We start from the raw sequence: 20,265 nt of genomic DNA, 5'->3' as shown, positions 1-20,265 counted from the left end.
TTGTTTGTTTGCTACATGACAGAGCCTGCAGCATTAACATGGCACTGTTGTTCCTTGGTGAGAGTGCAGGAACAGGAACATGTTTTAATGAGTTTACTATCTCGCAGGAGAGCAGACTCAATCTATTACCATCAAGCGTCCCGTGTGCTTCAGCATCGCTTTGAAATCAATATGTTCCACATTACAGGGGTGTCCAAACTTGTTCCGTCTGCGGTTGCATCCAGAAAAGTTGGAGGCTGCTGGTGACTTCAGCATCCGTCATCTATTGTTTATCAACAGGCCAACTAGTACTAGGGGTGTCAAAATGTGTGCGTTAATTTCAAGTTAATTTAAAGTTAAACGTGCGATTAATGTCCAACCCATACTTGGAAAGCCTGTACTGGGGGAATTCCAATCGCAACAGAGCAGACACGTCCACGTCAAAATTTAGCAGTACACATTTAATAATAATGCATATATTTGTGGAGAGTGGGGTCAAGTTGTATTTTACAATTTTAAAAATGTGCATAATTTCACATTACTTCATGTTAAAAATGTGATAGCTCTTAATATGAAAAGAAAAATGCACTGAGCTGTCACGTCTTACAAATGCAATTCTGCCATCTAGTGGTAGAAAATGACCTCAAAACAAATCAACATCACACTTGTTTTTTACAGCACAGTTCATCTTTTTAATTTTAACTCAATTTTATGAATTATTATAAAATTCTTGTATCAATGACTAAAAGATGAAGCCATATTTCTACTAGTTTAGCATTTTTTCCACGACTTTTATGTTAAAGGGATTACATCACAGTATTTTAAGCCCTTCCAACAGTTAACTATAGGCATATAATGATTAAATTAAATCGTACATTTGACACCATAGCGATGTCATTTTTTTAATGAAATATTAGGTGTTTTGCTGTTATTTTTCTAATGAAGTAGTAAAACGCCTGGTTCAGTAAAACCCTGCCTCTCCCCATGTGATTGCCACACCCCCAGCAACCTGACTACAGTCTGCAGTTGTAGTTCTGCGTTTTAAGCACTCCTCTGAATGGCCACGCAACTTGACGCAAGCCAATTCTTCAATAAACATTTGAAACAAAATGGCTCCTTGTCCAAGAAATCGTGGAGGAGGAGGGGAGGAGAGGAGAGAGAGGAAAGAAGAAGGAGAGGAAAACAAACAAACCTGAGCTGGTCTGGAACCAGGTACTTACTGCTTACAGGGCGAGCGCACTAACCACATTACTATTCATTCAGTTAGGCTCAACAGTGCAAAATATATATACTTGTATATAATATAATGTGTGATTAGCCATGAGCTAACAAAGTCATGTAATTAATTACGAGTACAATTTGTAATCATCTGACACTCCTAATTATTACACACACAAGCTATAACAAAATGACAATTGCACAATGCAGTGCTTTATAATACAAGAGCTGCATGAAAGAGTCTGCCTTTAAAAAACCGCAATTATGCTCATTTTTAGTGTTTTGTGGTAATAATTTAACACCATGTGTGTTATTGTGGCTGTAGTTTGCAATGGTGTCAAACTGCTCGGCATCATTAGAGAGTTTCCTAAATATGAGATTGACACAATTTTCTGCTGTATCTGAATTATCTGTGTTTATCAGTGGTTAAGAAGTGAGATTTGGTTTTAAAATGAACAAAGCCACATTGATTAAAGAAGCAGTTATATCATCATATAATCCCTCCCACACAATTGAAAGGTGTTAAGACAGAATGAAGATATGCAAAAGCTCAATGCAGGCTCTATCAAATGTTACATTTAGAATATGGCCTGTAAAATTGAGCTTTGCGGCAGACTTTGGAAAGCTCTGCTTTTAGAAGTTGCCCCTAAATCAGTACAACAGCAAAAGCTATTGATTCCCATGTCCTTTGCAAGGAGTGCAACAGATTGAAGGCCTGTGCAGGTGGGATAGCTTGCAGACTCAAATGTTCACAATCCACACACTTATACACAGAGAAAGCAGAGAGAATCAATCTAGTCTACTGAGCTTTTACCACAGACTACAATGGCCACTGACCTTGTCGCTTGATGGCACTAATACTATATATACATATATATATATATATATATATATATATATATATATATATATATATATATATATATATATATATATATATATATATATATATATATATATATATATATATATATATATATATATATATGTATATGGCTGATTTTAGTCCCGTAAAGTGGCTTGTATGATGGATCAGTGGATATCCCACATAGTTAATGGTGCATCATTTTATTTGTCGGGCATTCAACCTAGAAATGCTGTAATAGTCTTATCATTTAGTATTCAGACAAAACATTATAGGGATAGAAAGTCATTCACTCAAAGACAGAGCCAAGGGTCACTCAAAATATAAAACCACAGCCAAGCCTGCTTCTTGGTAGAAAACACACACACACACACAGACGCACACAAAAATGCTTGGATATTATAAACGCGCGCACACACACACTTGGCATTTGTCCAGACCTTTGTCCTCAATTCAGTGAGCCCACCTGTCATTCTGCAAAGTGCACAGTTGGAATGCACTATTGATTCCCTGCTATTAAGGCGGGCGCACCAGTTAATCAGAGGGTCAGACAGACAGTCAGCCAGAAAAAAAAAAAAAAAAAGCTGGCTGGCAATCTGTCAGCTGCGTGGTCAGTCATCAAGTCATTGTAAAAAGGCATAACTACAGAGTAACATATCTGCCCGATGAAAACAGAACAAGTGATGGGAAAAATCTGACTTTTTGTTGTTTGTGCTCTATCATGATTACAGATTTTGTATTTAACTTATGATTCAGTTTGGAATGTCTACAATGTTAAAAAAAGAAAAGAAAACTGCAAACTGAGAGGCTGGGAACATCTGCAACGGGTGATAAGGTCAGTGAGAATTTATTTGACAATTACTATTATTTTTTTTTACAAAAGGAAAATGAACGCAAAGGCAGCGCATATGCCAATAAAGGTTAATGTTGTCATGGTTTGGGTTGGGTTTTGATTGTTTTTTATTTTTACTTACGTCATGGTTGATTTCATTAGCATGCTAATGCTAAATTAGCACACTAATGCTAACTTAACATATTAATGCTACTGCTAATTTAGCATGCTAATGCTAAGTTAACATGCAAATGTTAATGTTAGCATGCTAATGCTAAGTTAGCTTAGCATGCTAATGCTAGCTTGCTGACAGATTGAGGGGTAAAGTACACTAACATTTGGCAAACTGTTCAGTGCATTTGGTTTTCCACCTTGCAAGACTCAGCAGTCCCATCCAAAATTTCTGCGGAAATTTTTCTAGTTTGACAATTATTGTTTTTTTTTTTTATTGATTTTTTTTATTTTAATTTTATTTTTATTTTTATTTTTTTACAAAAGGAAAACAAATGCGGCATATGCCAATAAAGGCTAATATTGTCACGGTATGGAGTTGGGTTTTGGTTGTTTTTTATTTTTACTTATGCCATGGTTTAGGGTTAGTTTGGGTTTTGTTTGTTTTGTTTACCCGTGTGTTTTTCTTAGTTTCAGTCATGATCTGTGTTTTGCGTTGTTGTCCTTGTGTCATCAAGTCTTATCAAACATTGTCATGTCCACCTGTGTTTGCCTGCCCGTCCTCATGTGTCAACCAATTAGCACCCTCTGCCACTTGTGTCTTGCCCAGCTGTGTCTAATTGTGTCAATTAGTGTGTGTATATTTAGTCTCTTGTCTCCCTTCTGTCCACGTTGACTCATTATGGTTTCCTGATGTATTTGTTTGTTAGCCAGATCCTTGTTTTTGTTTAATTACATTTTTTTTTTGACTGCACCTACTTCCTCGCACCTGGGTCCTCAACCCTCCATATCGTAACAAATGTAAATCCCCTTTATAGCAAAAGATTTTTGATGAGAATATACAAACTTCTGCTTCCTCTCCATTGATGGCTGGTCTGTCAAGTTGAGCTCAGTTCCATATTGTAAGAGATGTACATATTAATAATTCACCAACACTTCCTGCCTGCTCCACATGAAAGGCTTTGGCCTTCGCTATGTTGGCTCTTTCTCACACCGGTGCTCATCCAGAGCAAAAACACTTCAAGTATACTGGGTTAGTGCAATAATAAGAACAATAATAATTTTCCATTTTAGTCAATTTTGATTTAAATATTACCAGGCAGCGTATACCATTGTGTAAAAAGATTGTAGATCACACATGGCTCAATTTGCATCCCTGAAAAAGGAATCACAAATAGTTTCATCACTCATAAAACTGACAGTATCCAAGCTCACTAAACATAAACTGTAGCTTCTCTCATTCTCAATGGCTCTAACTCCAGAACTGTTCTTCCAAAGCACATACAGTACATATTACATACAGTATTTTGTCACAAAGGTAAAATAATAATATATATATATATATTTTTTTACTTTTTATACAAATTCATTCAACGTTTTTTTTTCTCTTACAAGGAATTGAAAAATCAGCTCACTGTTGTTAATTGCATTCTTAACGCCCAACAGACTATTAGCCCAACGGGTTTAAACTATTCGGCTTGTATATTAATATGAAGTGACATTGTTGATTTTGCTTGACGCTAATTGGAGGGCAGATGTCTCCAAGTGTTCCCAAATAAAGAGGAAAACGAGCACTCGGCATCTGTGGGAGGCTCAGAATCATAAATGGGGGAAAACTGAAGATACAAACACACACATTTTGCGTGTTAACATCACTCATCTTTCTATCTGTCATATTTTGAAATAGTGTCATAAGTTTGATGGAGTACAAATCCAGTACAGTTCCTGATCGGAATGAATTTAAAACGGAGAAATTTCTGCAGAACTTCATTGTCCAAATCCACTTCAAACACTTAACAGTCACATTATGACCGCTTCTTAGGACAGACAGTAGGCTGAAACGCAACTAGGAAAATGTTACAGATGAGAGTATGCAGTCACTGCAAAAGAATATCTGCTTACAAGTTACACAATTACAGTAGCTGAAAATGACAAATAACAAAAAAACAACAAAAAAAACACATTGTGTGCACTACTTTTACTTTTATCACTGTTCTAAGTTAACAATTAAAACTATTTTTTTGTTATCTTTCCTACCTTTCTGATTAAATTCCTTGAATAAATAAACTTAATGTTGCTCCAGATACCGCACCCAAAATCAAACAGCCTGTTCAACTGAGCGTTGACTTGACCTGCCTCAAACTTATTGGATCAGACATTTTGATTGTTGCCCTGACTAAAAATCCCCTTCGCTCTTTTAGAGGCTGGTGGAGTGTGTAAAGAATTCAAATAACACAATCGTGGACCTCAGCTAGCTTGCAAACCTATGCCTAAAATCATTCAAATTATTATTCAAAAGGTGTTTACGCTGGCAGGTTTTTTCTGGCTAAATACAAAAATGTGAAAATGAAATGAAATGAGTCTTTACCGGAGTGAAAGTCCAGGTAAGCTTCATGTGCTTGGTGGCTGCGTAGGTGCATTCCAGCAGTCGGGGTTTGCTGTTCACATCCACCAGACACTTGTTGTCGTCATCATCAATGGTTGGACTCAACACTCCAAGGTGAAGTTGCTGGGAACTGGTGTAATACACATTCTACACGGGAACAGAAAACACAACATATTACAGCAGCAGAATTGAAAAATGTTTTCTTTTTTCTTTGCGAGATCAGGAATAGACACACAGCTTTGTTCACTATGCAACAAGCATATGGAGGGTCTTACTTGGAGAGGTTTTCTGGGCTCCAGGGATATCAGCAGCTTCAAATACCTGCTTGCTTACGGCTCATCTGTGGCTTTTTTAGAGCTGCTGTCTTAATAAGGTATATTTGCCTGCCTGTCAGTAGTTTTCTTTAATAATAAACTGGTTGCTCTCTGAGTGACATGCACATTTTTCTACATTACTGTTTTTTGAAATTTCAAGTGATTTCATTGTGTTCCTAAGGCATAAGACTGTCCGCGCATTCATCAGCAGGCAGATACTTCTTTTCATTTGTTTTGCATAAAAAGTGTGATTTGTGTAATAATGTGTTACAACTGCCTTAAGTAGTATTCCCTTAATTAATTAAGTTGAACTGACAACATAACGATTAGACCTTTCCGGAATTTGTATTAGTTATCTAAACAGACAGAACAAACAACAACAATAAATGTATCCGGATACGAAGTGAGATCTAACAGGCCGCTGGCAAGCCCTACCAATACATTATTTTGTGTGTTACAATAATACATGACTAGATGAATAATCTCATATCGCTCGCGTCAGGACGAAACCTGGTACCTTCAAACTAGTGACCCTACCAGGAGACCCTCAAAAACGGCATGTTTGTTCAACCATTAACATTACATCATTAAAGACAGAAAGACATTTTCAGCATTTTAGGTTGGTCAATAATTTTTAAAAGTAACACCATGACTTAATGAGGTTTCGGCCTAATGCCTGTGATATGTACCTGTAGCTAAAAAGTGAAGCATGGAGAGTCTCAGTCATCGAAATGCACCAGTGTAGTAAATGACTAGTGCTATCACTGCCAATAGCCACACTCTCTTCTTAATGCTTGTCTGATTCCCGTCTTTGTATTATGATATAGTTACAGTGATCAGAGCAATCCGCTTCACATCATGTATAGTTTAAAAAAATACAGCACACAATATTTCGGGCCTCAAAACAGTGTTTCCCGATAACACCAGGAAGGGGTCACAGTTTTTCTGTTGCAGCACATTGGTGGATGTTCAGTGGGTAGTCACTAGTCGCCAACTGAAATTGAGCTGAAGTTAAACTAGCTAAAATTTACAAGAGCTTCCCAGTGACTCCGGACAGAATAAGCAGTGCAAATATGTTTGAAGATTACGCTGAAAACATGCAAAGAATGGTAACGATGAAATACTCAGTTGTAGAGATATAGTGTTAAACTGTTTCTTTAAAACTAAAGCTAAAATGGAGCCCAAGTACCACGTATGTGTCATCACTCCACCACTATACAATGACTTGAGCACCTTGGGTTTTATCAGTAGATACATTATTAGGAACCAGTGAGTTACGTAGTTATAATTGTTTGACCCATTTACACCACTCTAACATACACTTAGCTAGCTAGCTACAGTATGCCAACATCTTGAAACTTCCCTGGATGCCAAAATTTGCAAAACAGCTCGGTGGTTTTTCCCAAGGATTATGTATTGTCTTTTATTCGGGCTACTGTAATATGCTGAAATGTAAACCATTGCTGGGAAATAACTAGCAGAAAGTATGGTGGTTTCCGAGGAGTCTGTTAGCTCGTACACGGAAAGCCATGTGATGACTCTAAATTCAACACGTTGACAATTGAGATGCTTAGGTGTAAGAAAGATGCTGGAGTTGGTGGTATTTGATTGACAGTTGATAATTGAGTGGGTGTGGTTTTAGCACATTCAGTTCCGAGCGTGAAGAGAACACCTCGATTTTTAACGATTTTATGTGTGTCTTTTGTCATCTTCCAAAGTCACAAGATGTTTTTATTTTCACTTTACAGGGACTTTAAAGAAAAACGTTAAGACTTCGAGTTAATGAAGTAAATCCCTTGCTCTCTAAGCTGAGGTAAAGGTTAAATGGTCCTCACTTATAATGCTATTAAACCTTTTGGGAAGCAAGGCTCTTAATGTCACCTCATTCACCAAATGATGAATGGACTATGTCGGAATGAAGGGAAAGTTAAGATCTCATCCACACTACTCTGAGAATGTAGCATGCGGAGCAACAAAGGATTCAGTATCCTGCTCAAAGATACTTTGTCACGGTCACGGGGGAATGAAAATCAAACAGCAACCTTTGGGTTGGCACGACACCAGCTGAGGTAAGCTGAAGCTTTCGTCTTGCCTGAGGTTATGCACAATGTAGATTTCTTTTTCTCCCCCTAAAAATAATGTTTAAAGCGATACTTTACTTATTTAGCCATTTTTGGCAGTCAAACATTAATATTTTGCCTATAATAAAGTTGTTATTTTCATTATATTTCATGTACAATTAGTACCTTTAAAAACACATTTTGCAACTTGCTGTCGACTGAAAATGACATCACAAGGGCTACAAGCTCACATGACAAAACCAAGAAAACAGGTGAGCTGCGATTGGTTACCTGAGCCCTTGTGATGTAATTTTCAGTCGACAGCAAGTTGCAAAATGTGTTTTTAAAGGTATAATTGTATGTGAAAAATAATGAAAGTATCAAATTAATCATAGACAAAATATTAACTTTTTATTGCTATAATGGGCTAAATAAGTGAAGTATCTCTTTAAGTTCCAAATTGCTGCTTGATATTGAATGTTTCACTGTATAGAAAATATATTACTACGAACATTGACCATTCTTATAATAGTGTCCTTGATTTCCATCTTTTTTCATGACCATATTCACAGTCTTGCGTCTGTGTATATTAGATCAATATGTGTGTGTATGCTTGAGATGTGTCAGCATGACAGCATGGCAGGTAAGGTTAGGAAAGTGCATGAGACTCCATAAGGATTACTTCGAAGAGCAAATGTGTAGTTCTGCATCTATGCATTTAAGCACCTCGAATTCCTTTATACAAAAGTCATGCTGAAGCCAATATCAGCAAGGTAGAGCTCTATAAATAACTTGATTTTCTTATTAAAAAATAAAAATAAAAAACTTGCCAAGGTTACAGTTAGTATCATAACTTTCAGCGTTCTCAGAAAAACACATTACTGTTAATTGGCCTAATGAAGCAGGAAAACTGAGGAAAACAAGAGGAACATTTTCCGGAGGCAGAACATGAATAAGAAAAACAAAAAAAAGAGAGGTCAGGGAAATAAATGTACAACCTGGTTGCAAACATTTGCATACCTGAAAAAACACAAGGACACACTAATGAATTCAGTGGTTGGCCTAGTTTTGAAGCCTTCTAAAGGTCTAGTGATGCAAATCAAACACAGCGCAAGTACTTCAAATCCTACACCCAGACATACATTTGCCTGAGCCTGACAGAACAGTGACAAATCCTCTGGAACCTGACATGAGTCTAAGGAGGATGAGCGCTGACATCCAATCCTCACAAAAACTGAGATCAAGGAGAAACACAAGAGACGGCGAAGGAGCAGGCTTGCTCAGTGCAATAAGCACTGGTTGAGTGCTTCGACCCTCTGTGTGATTTCAGAGGAGAGAGTGCGCATGTTTTTGATAGGACTGATGAGTGTCTTGCAGGAAAAGGGCATTCCTGGAAGGAGCCATTATCACGCCGTGAAGGAGCCACACAAAAAGCTTTTAAGCTGCTCCTTAAAGCACCGACAAAGACAACATTTCAGACAGCTGCGTGTTTGAGTGCATCCATTTGAATGTGTTGAGTATGTCATTTGTTTCTCTGAGCATACACAAATAAGAGCAATAAGCAACACATGTTTCAGCAGACTGGTGCTAGAGTGCCCACAGAGGGCTTTAGAATGCTATCTCTTTTCCTGTCACGGTTCCTTAAAAGCTCTAATAGGAGGATTAGCACAGGGTTGTGTTAAACAGATAGAAATCTCAGCAGACACATGTATGCTTTCACTGGCACAAGAAGAGGAAAGCCTTTAAAGACACACTGATTGTGTTGGCATCTCGGTATTACTGCCTATCCATCCATCCATCTATCTATCTATCTATCTATCTATCTATCCATCCATCCATCTATCTATCCTACAATACTTATGCCAGGTTTTAGGTGTGGTTGTGGACCCAAATGCAGAGAAGCAGGGTGAGGAGGCAGAGGTGAAGTAAAAAGGGGATTTAATTAAACCAAAGAAAAGTGAACTCCAAAAGGTAAGTAATGCAAGACGATCAAGACAGAAAACCGGCAGCATGACAGAGAGAAAACAACAATGAAACGACACAGACAGAGGGGAGACCAGAGACTAAATACAAACACACTCATTGACACAACGAGACACAACTGGGCAAGACACAAGTGGAGGAATGAGGAAGTCAGGCAAACACAGGTGGGCAGGACAATGCTTGACGAGACAATGGGAGACACACAAGGAAAGCAGAACATAATAAATCATGACAGAAACTTAAAGGAAAATGATGACAAACTCAAACAAAACCCATTCAAAACTAGAACCATGGCAAAAGCAAAAAATAAAACAACAAACCAAAACCCAATCCAAAAAATTGACAACTTGATATAATATATATAGAATTGGAAAGAAACATAAGAAATAGAAAAAAATACATTCACCATGTCAATAATTTCACTGATGTGATACTACTCAACTACAACTGTACATGTACCTTTACTGTACATTTGGCCGCTTGGATTTTTTGGGAGATACTACTCCTACTCCTACTACTACTACTACTACTACTAATAATAATAATAATATTATTGGGTGGTGGATTAGTGGTTAGCACGTCCGCCTCCCAGTTCTGAGGACTCGGGTTCGAGTCCAGGCTCCGGCCTTCCTGGGTGGAGTTTGCATGTTCTCCCCGTGACTGCGTGGGTCTTCTCCGGGTACTCCGGTCTCCTCCCACATTCCAAAGACATGCTTGGCAGGTTGATTGGGCGCTCCGAATTGTCCCTAGGTGTGCTTGTGAGCGTGGATGGTTGTTCGCCTCTGTGTGCCCTGCGATTGGCTGGCAATCAGTTCAGGGTGTACCCCGCCTCCTGCCTAGAGCCAGCTGAGGTAGGCTCCAGCACCCCCCGCGACCTTTGTCAGGAATAAGCGGTCAAGAAAATGGATGGATGGAATATTATTATTATTATTAGTAGTATTATTAGCATCTTTCATTAATTTTATTGTGTCCTATACAAAATATATATGCCTATTTTATGAATAAATGGAAACAATATAATATCAATTTACCAGCTATTTCATGCAATTTTAATAATAAGTTTATACAATATATTGTTATCAGTAATATCAACTTACCAGTTATTTCATGCATTTTTAATAATAATGTTATACATTATATTAGCAGTAATATCAATTTACCAGTTATTTCATGCATTTTAATAATGATAAGGTTATACACTATATTGTTATCAGAATATTAAAAATACCTGTATTGGGAAATAAAATTGTGTGCATATCGCATACCTCTAGAAGGATGTGTTGTATAGAGAAAGTTGACTTTATAATTAAGTGAAGAAAATAACTTTATGGGTCACTCCAACCACATTATGTTTGTTTGGCAGATTGTGATTCTATCCCTCCACTGTCCATTCACAGTACGCACAATGCAATGTAAACTTCCAAAGGCAAAACTGACTGAAAACATCCCTGCAGGCAGGAACCATAAATAAGGAAGGTGGCTTAGTGGCCTGGCCTTGTTCACAACACAAGTGGGCTGCCAAAGTGCCTCTTTTTTTTTCCTTTTTTTTTTTTTACTCTTCATTTTCATGAGTACCACAGATATATTTAGAAACAAACAGTTTTCTTGTAGAAAACACAAAACATCTCTGCATGGTTGCATTTGATGCTTTATGACAACATTCCACTTAATGATATAATCCAATAAAGATTTCGAGGTGCAGCTGTGCTTTTCAGTTCAAAGACAAATTCTGACACCCACCTAGATATGAAAATGATGATAGTGTGGGGGCTCCAGCGAGCTTTTTACGACAGTAGGCGATGCCAGCGGAACAGCTTATAATTGGCACATCCCACAGCCCATCTGCCACGTCGTGAGAAGACAAAACGAGCGCATACACACCAGCCGTAAAATTGATTCCACATAATGAAGAGGTTAATCTAGATGAGCAGATGACAACGGGGGACCCGAGAGAGCTATGGAGTGCAGGCGATGTGAACCGCAGAAAAAACTGTTATTGGAGATTCAGATCATTGAATTGGGAGTTTCTACTACAATACAAGAACTTGTCATTGGCTTAGACGACTTCCATTTGGTAAATGGAGTACTTCACTTACTGTACTAAAACTGTTAGTTTTAAAGAGTACTCCGAATACGGTCCTGTTAGCAAAATTCCTCCATGGATGTATCCAGAGGCAAATATAGATATAAATACAAAATGTTTGGGGAAAGGAGGTAGAATGAGTGACATGGGGTTGAAAACAAACGAGTACAATTCGTATTTTAATTGACGCTAAGGGTCCGAAGAATGCAAAGGGGAATGTGGGTGTAGGGGTGTTTATTCCAAAATATCGGGTTAGAATGTCAACACGTCTATCAGATCATTTGTCAGCATACACAGCAGAATTTGTGGCAGCAATTATTTGTCTACAATGGGTGGAGAAGAATAGACCGGATGGGGTGGTGGCATGTACAGATTCAATTTCTATGATGGAGAGTTCACAAGCAATGTACATTATCAGGGAGGATTTGTTCATTGAAATATAAACGTTTCATAGGGATGGCATTGAGAAGCAATTTTGCTGGGTGTCCCCCAACATACGGGGGTTGAAGGGAAATGAGGTGGCAGATGCTCTAGCAAAAAGAGCACTTGGAACGAATATTAACTGTCGCATTGGGAAAAAGGAGAGGGTAAAAGCATCATTAGGGGAAAAGTGACATATGGCAAAAAAAAGATGGGGAAAGGAAAATAAAGCAAGGTAATATAATATAAAAAATCAGTAATGTTGAAAATAATTAAGGAAAAGAATAGAATAGAGGACGTTATAATGACGAGACCCAGGGTTGGTCATACGGGACTAAATGATATAATGTACATACGTGCGAGAGATGTGGGGTTAAAGAAAATGAAAACCGTGTAATTATGCACTGTGGAAGGTTCACGTAGGAGAGAGAGGCTGAAAGAGAATGAGGGGGTGATCGGTTGACATTTTTGTTCCTGTCACTACCAGTCTTGTCATTCCAGAAGTACTTTAAGGTTTGTTAAGTACTGCTGTGGTTTTGTTTCTATTTCAGCTCTCGTCATTGTACCAGATGTACTTAAGGGTTTTGTAACTTTAAAAACTTCTGGGATTTCATTTTTTGTATTGTGTAAATACATTCTCCATTGTTATCTTTCTTCATGTGTGGCTACCTCCATCTTGTCATGTTTCGGTTTTGGGGGGGGGGGGGGGGGGGTGTCATGTTGCTGGGCTCTCAGTGTGTTTTCCTTGTCTCACAGTGCCTGATTAATGAGAGGGGCGTGTCCCCTGCACCACACCTGCAGTGCATTACCTATTAGGCCTTCATAAGGACTGGGAGTCCTTGCAGCCACTGTCGGGTCGTTGCGCCGTCTGCTCACAGCCATCGTCTAGTGTTTCTACTGTTTTTCGCCTTCGCTAATTATTGTTGTCCAAGATTCTCGATTTTCATCTACGTAAGTTTTGCTACGTCTCTTTTTGTTCCCACTTTTATGTGCCGTGTTTCATAGCTATAGTAAGTTGTTGCTTTCTTGTGTTTGCGGTTTGTAGCCTTCGGGTCTTTTTGTGTTGTGTTGATTTCCCTCCTTGCAATTTGCAAGCACTTTTTGTTAACCTTTTTCCTGGCTGTGTCCAGCGCTTTATGTTCATATTCACGTGTTTTGGTGAATAAAACCTCTCGCTTACTCCTCTTGTGTTCTGTGATTCTGGGATCCACTCTCCGGTCGCGCCGAAACCTTAACAGGGGGGGGGGGGGGGATTTGTTTTGGGTGTTTATGTTGTCTTTTGTCCGGTTTTGTCTCGTCATAGTTAACCTCGTCCACCTGCATGTGTCTTCCCTTCCCAGTATGTGTGACCTAATTAGTGCCTTCTGCCTGCTGTTTCCCAGGTGTGCCTTGTTAGTGTCTCGTTGAGTTAAATTTCTCAACATCTGGTCAAGGTTCTACATCTACTCAAGTCTCCACGTTCTGCTCAGTCATGCCAAGTCTGTCCACATCATGCCAGTCTGTCCACGTTCAGTCCAGTCATCTATTTGGTTCCGGTCAATAAAGTTAGTCTCATTCGCCTTTCTCCCTGCCTGGTTTCTCCGCCTTTGGGTCCATCCATACCCCACGTACCATAACACATCTCCGTTTGTGAGTGAGTAGTACCACTTATTTGTTCTCGTGGCGACCTTTTGTCACGGTTTTAAATTTTTATTTATTGTTGTTGTGCTGCGTAACCAGCACTAGACTCTGTTTTAGTATTTTCACAGACGCATGCACCATTGTGTGTGTACATGGCTAACTTGACACACCGCCAAATAGAAGAGGCTCCTCTCATTCCCTTTGAAATTGGTGTGCGAGAGGCGCACAGTCCTTGACATAGCAAATGGAGAATTTGATTTATTGGAGTCCATCCAGGAGGTCGAAGCGTACAAAGCACATGTATAAGCTGTAAATGATGTAAAGTTATGAAGCCAGGAAGATCACAGATCTGTGAAGTGGGAACTTGAAGAGTGTGGCCACCCCGTATACTTGCACTCCATAGCTGTACCGCAGCCAGAAGGATGGTTTAAAAAATAAATATTGCATAATTCAATGAAATTACTTCAACAATGGTATGACTGAAATATGATGACATCCATGCGGAGCCCAGAATCTGTCTGGCTGCACCCTGGTTACATTTACCAAAATCACATTACACTACCTGTGTCAATACTTAGACGTGGTCACAGCAGGCATACTCAGCAATTTAGCATTTCAGCCACACATATCAACGAAAATGTCATCGGTACGCTGGAACGTCCAGCACGGCACAGAGACATGAAACAAATTCCAGCCATTAGTTTCTACTGTATGTTTTGCTTATGGCGTGTTTATACTGACAGAATGAAGGGAAAGCGAGTGAAATGACTGGTCACCAACCTGTGCTGTCATACCGTGACAGAGATACATGATAGGTATGTTGTCAGTGTCGGGTCCTTGGTCCAAACACAGGTCATTTCTGAGACTATTCTTCAACTGTGAAATTGAAAGGGAGAGAAAAAAGATATCGCTAAGATTAATAAAATAAAAAAGTCCATAACAATGATTAAAAACTCATTCGCTGCCAGCCATTTTAGAAAATTCTAAATTTTCAATACCGACGTGATATTACGTTCAATAATTATATACGAACCGAATCTACCAAATGACAGAAGAGACTCCCGACTTTTTGCCTCATCCTGTGCTTTCAAAATTGACAGTAGAAAAATGTAGGTTTGTCAAAATACAGCCATTTCTCCCATGGATTCAGAAACTGTTAATTTCGTATAAAATGGGGCAATGATGTCATCTACCGGTGGTTGGGCATCAGTAAAGTTGCTTCCAAGTTTGACATTTACAGTGGAGCATAATCAGTAGGGGTGTGAATTGCCTAGTACCTGACGATTCGATTCGTATCACGATTCACAGGTCACGATTCGATTCGATACCGATTAATCCCGATACGAATGGTCACGATTCGATACCGATTAATCCCGATACGAATTTATAAGTCGATTGTTGCGATTTTTTTTCATTCATATTTAGAAAATACTAATCAGTAAGCTTGTAGAGTGTAAGATTTATATGAAAATGTATTATTTATTTATCTGAAATTTCAGTCTTATAGAGGTTGTAATCTGTTTCATGTTTGAACAGCATTAAAATAAAAATATTAAGGCTTAATGTGCCGTTCATATAACATTCTTCCATGCTCAAGGTGTGAATCCTAAAAAAAAAAAATCCAAAAAAAAAAAAAAAAAAAAAAAATCAAAAAAAAAAAAATCGATTCTGCCGATTATTGAATCGATTCGAGAATCGCGCGATGTAGTATCGCGATATATCGCTGAATCGATTTTTTTTAACACCCCTAATAATCAGATTCTCCCCCATCTCGCCCCGCTCTAAAAAATACAATTAACAAGTATACTTGTCAAAGGCAGTGAATGAGTTAAACAACAAGTAGATAGTTGTAACAGGTTTCTGAATGGCAGGGACATGCAGACAGGTGACGCAGAGTCTTACCGGCATCACAAAAAGTAAAAAAAATAAATAAATAAATATATATATATATATATATATATATATATATATATATATATCTTTTAGTTAGCTTTATAGTGGTTTGCTTTTTAAGACGTCACAGTCAAAAATGTTGAAATTGTGTATTTCCTGTTCAAATACATGGGTGAGAGAAGCGTGCGTGACTACAAGCAAACTCACCTCACCTCAGATTGTGCAATCCCTTAATAATTGGTTGAGGAGGCTAGTGACTGGCAAGTGTCTGTTTCTGTCTCTCCACATCTCCATAGTAACGATTTCAGAAACTTATTCTGTCCTCTAATTTTCCACAGTCAGGCTAATGTCTTCAGCAAGTTAAATATTTAGTTTTGCTGATTGCATAAATCTGCACATGTAGCAAAAGTGCGAAGTAAGGCAAACAGTATTCTGCCACACAAATGCGTACCAACAGCTCTCATACTGAACTCTACAAAAATTGTGTTCCCCAGTGCAATTGTTTTAGTCTTAATTCACACAAAAAAAAACAACCCACACATCATCGATCATGATTGTTGTCTACTGCTTGGCTCTCTTCTCATCAATGAACTAGTCCATCTTGTTACATGGCATGTTCAGACTTGTTGTAGTTGATAGGAAAATGAAGTGGGAGCTGCAGTCTGTGCATTGTAAAATACAAATGAAAGCCAAAAATGGGATTCTTAAAATTGTCGAAAAACTGGACTATGATTTTTTTTAAGGTGAAATGTGTGACAGACTTTCTTACATGATGTGTACAGAAAACAAGAAGAGAAATACATAACATAAAATAATGTGAATGTAAAACGATGATGACATTGATTAAACTGGGCTATGAATTGAAACGAGATGCATTTAATAAAGCCGTATGATTGGCAATGGCATTTCATCGGGTTTATTGACTTTGTAAGACACATAAACACTGCTTAAATAGCAGGGGAAAAAAACACATTTCAATGTTATGTAAACAGTGTAGCATTTCAAACATTTCCTGCTGTCATAAAATATTAAGCTGAAGTCATTTGCCTTTTGACTGACCTTTCAGAAGTTGAGATCAGAATAGAAATGAGCCAAATGTCTCGGCTACCACTCATTAACATAAGCAAAAATAATGTTTAGGATGGAAGCTGGCTAAAGTCCATATTGAACTAAAAACCAAGTAGTGGCAGTAGAAGACGAGCAAATAAAAGAGAGCTCGCCAAAGCAAACGAATTTTTAGGATCATAAAAAATGATTTAATACCGCTTATATTCCAGCCCTGTACTACATTTCTCCAAGGTCGAAGATAATTTCATCACAATTCTCAGAATCCATATGGGGGCTCTTTTTTCTAATTTACAATATCTCCTATTATCACGGTCACAACTTTTACACTACTTGGTAATTGCATTGATCAAGTGGATTAATCCTGGGTGGTATTTCTGATTTGTTCAGCTCCAACACATACTGTGAAGTGAGGCCAGAGGCCAGTGTTTAAAATAATTATGAGGAAGGATACTCGTGCATTTTTTTTTTTAAATCAGCTCTCGTATCAGCTTGGTGTCTTCTTCTTTCAGACCAAAGCAGAATGGCTTACACATAATTTACATATTTAATGAGATTTGGTAAAAATGCATTTATAGCATAGAGAAGTAATTTGTCACAACACAGACAAAAACTCTTAGTAGGTTTATATTATCGCAATTGCAGTAAAGGCCTCACAATTGCTTTATCGCAACAACATTAAAAAATGTAAATCATGCAATATGTGTGTGTCTTTTAATATTACTGTGTAATAATATTACCTAAATGTTCCAAGAAATCTGACAAACTGCAGACCGGTAATTTAGCAACCAGACTCTGCTTCAATAGAAAACATGGAGTATGACGCTACAGTAGATAGCTGAAAGAATTCAACTTTGTTGTCAACAGGTTAAGGCAATTAGAGGAAAACGCAGCAAAGCAGAACAATGGAGCAGGAAGGTAGTTACCTTTGTTTCCCAACTCATGTTTGAACAGAGACAGGGAAGGTATGGAACAAGGAAAGAGTATGAATAGAAATGAGGAAAGATTTAAGAAAACATTTTCAGTACTTGTAGTAGGTCCTCTTCAACTTTACTTCGTGCAATTATTCTGCTTAGCTTTTACAAGACAACATATTTTTACGCAACCGTATAACAAGGTTTACATCGCGCAGGCGATGAAAAAAGTTTTAGCAGTTCACAGTACTTGAAAGCGCATTTGGCATTGTACAGAAGGATTTTGAAACTGCTTAAATCATCTGCTACATTTAAAAGTTACATTTACTTTTTACAGAGGATCTCATTTAAAATTCATCAGTGCATTGAGCACATATGCAGGTATTGTATTTAATTTGGCTCTCTGACATCAGAAAGAACACATGAGCTGGAATACATCCCATCTGACTTATGCCTTGGTCAGACTACACAAAAACAGCCCGATTTTAGCCCGACCGACGTGTCGCGGACAAACGGGGCATGTCGTAAACGATTTTGGGTTGTCTTGACGTAGCGTCGCCCGTGTAGTGTGACACGTTCAACGATTGGTCGCCTGTTCTCCGGGATGGTTCACGACCATCACGACGAAAGTCTAGCATGTTAGAATTTTTGCTCGTCTTGACGCATAATGTCACATACCTGTCGTCGTCCGTTTGGTTCCACAGCATTGACCAATAGCGAGAGGGAGCGAAACGTCAATCACACACTACATACGCAAAGGCGGCAAGTACTGTCATGGTTTGGCTTGATTTTGTCGTTTTGTCATGTTGTCCTTGTGGGCTTCCCCCGTCTGGTCAAACCTAATTATGTCCACCTGTGTTTGCCTACCCCTCCTCATGTGTCAACCAATCAGCACCCTCTGCCACTTGTTTCTTGCCCAGCTGTGTCTCATTGTCTCAATTACTGTGTGTGAATTTAGTCTCTTGTCTCCACCTCTGTCTGCGTCGATTCATTGTTGGTTTTCCCCGTCATGCTTCCGGTTTTTGCCTTGTTCTCTCCCCCCATGTTTTGCACTGCTTACCTTTTGGAGTTTGCTTTTATTTTGTTTAATTAAATTCCCTTTTTACTTAACCTCGTATTGCTTCTCTGCATTTGGGTCCACAGCCACATCCCAAACAGACAGCAACTGTGTCTACTAATGAGAACTTCATTCATCATAGAATAGGAAATACACATTATGGCACTGTGTCATTAATCCAGTACTTGGCGCAGTGCTGTACTTCGGATGGTTTCAGGGGGTGTGTGTGTTTTTGCTACATTATGGCATTGTTTAGGGGTGTAAAAAAAACAACTTTATTTGTAGTTACTGAATAATTAACTGTCCCACTGCAATGTTCCTGACATAATGGAATGGATATTCGGGTGAATTTTTTCTGAAGTGAATTTCTATAGCTTGGTAACTTTGTTAATGAATTGGTGTAGTTCCAACTACTATGCAAAACTTTCAGACTGCATAGTGTATTTGAATAAAACAAAATATCCCAGCTGAATAGAATGCATAATAGGAGAACATAAAATGAATCTTACCACTCCGTAAGCAACCGTGTTATTGTATGATCGGAGCTCAGGGTAGATATTGGAAAGGAACCAGCTGAATGGTTGGCACTTGAGTCTGGATCGCAGAGCCCTTCTCTCAGAAATGTCCCCAATGTTTATTCCTGAGTTCTATTGAAAGAAGAGAATAAAACAGAAATTACACAGTGCTTTCCTATCTTACCACAATAAAAATCCAATAAAACAATTCAACCTCCATGTCAAATGTTCTAAAGGTGCGAAATTTGTAGTTTAACCTGCATTTGCTGGAAAGTCACACAAAAAAAACCTCTAAGACAGCATCAGGAAAAGTGAAATGATGTGTGAAAGATGTGAGCAAATCTTCCATTAGAATTACACGTAGCACAATAGAACACTTGGTGGCCTTTTGTGCAGACGTTGTGGGTTAAATTCCCAGCCAGTGCCCCAATACACCGCCACTGCCAGTTCCAAGCATAAACATAACATAAATACGAGTTGGTTGCGTTTCATTGTGGCGGAAATGAATAAATAAATAAATAAATACATAAATAAATAATAATAACAATAAAAAAACAACTCTTAAAAAAAAACGCGCAGAAAAGGGGCCTCACAACCCTGGCCACATTGGGGTACTGGCATGTTGGGGTCATAAGACAAGAACTCTGAAAAATATAAAACATTTTACCAGGCCGTTTGTGTATTTTTCACGAGTAATCGATAAAATATGACCTCTGTTGAAGGCCAAAAAAGGTGGCCAATTCATTCACAAATAAATTCAAAATGGCAGACTTTCTGACTAGGTTTAGCATATGGCTACAAAGGCGTTTTTTAGGTCTAAAGCTGACAGATATGCCTCCTAATTTTCACAAATCTCGGTGAAACACAATTGAGAATGCCTCATTAAAAAT

The 20,265-nt window shown here is 38.3% G+C and overlaps 1 protein-coding gene across 2 annotated transcripts in view; it reads right to left on the bottom strand.

Moving 5' to 3' along the window:
- The window catches only part of LOC144015863 (polypeptide N-acetylgalactosaminyltransferase 18-like), a 90,973-nt gene that overhangs the window by 5,584 nt on the left and 65,124 nt on the right, over positions 1–20,265 (bottom strand). The window contains exons 8-10 of one of the 2 annotated variants that reach the window (XM_077516270.1): positions 19,370–19,507; positions 14,712–14,807; positions 5,434–5,598 (exon numbers count right to left, since the gene is read on the bottom strand). In XM_077516270.1, the coding sequence (XP_077372396.1) occupies positions 5,434–5,598; positions 14,712–14,807; positions 19,370–19,507 (399 nt within the window). The remainder of the gene's footprint in view (positions 1–5,433; positions 5,599–14,711; positions 14,808–19,369; positions 19,508–20,265) is intronic. The other variant, XM_077516271.1, reaches the window with a different exon arrangement.

This window comes from Festucalex cinctus, chromosome 3 (assembly GCF_051991245.1).
Source record: "Festucalex cinctus isolate MCC-2025b chromosome 3, RoL_Fcin_1.0, whole genome shotgun sequence".
NCBI lineage: Eukaryota > Metazoa > Chordata > Actinopteri > Syngnathiformes > Syngnathidae > Festucalex > Festucalex cinctus.
Note: the sequence above shows the minus strand (reverse complement) of the source record. Positions and strands in the feature narration are given on the sequence as shown.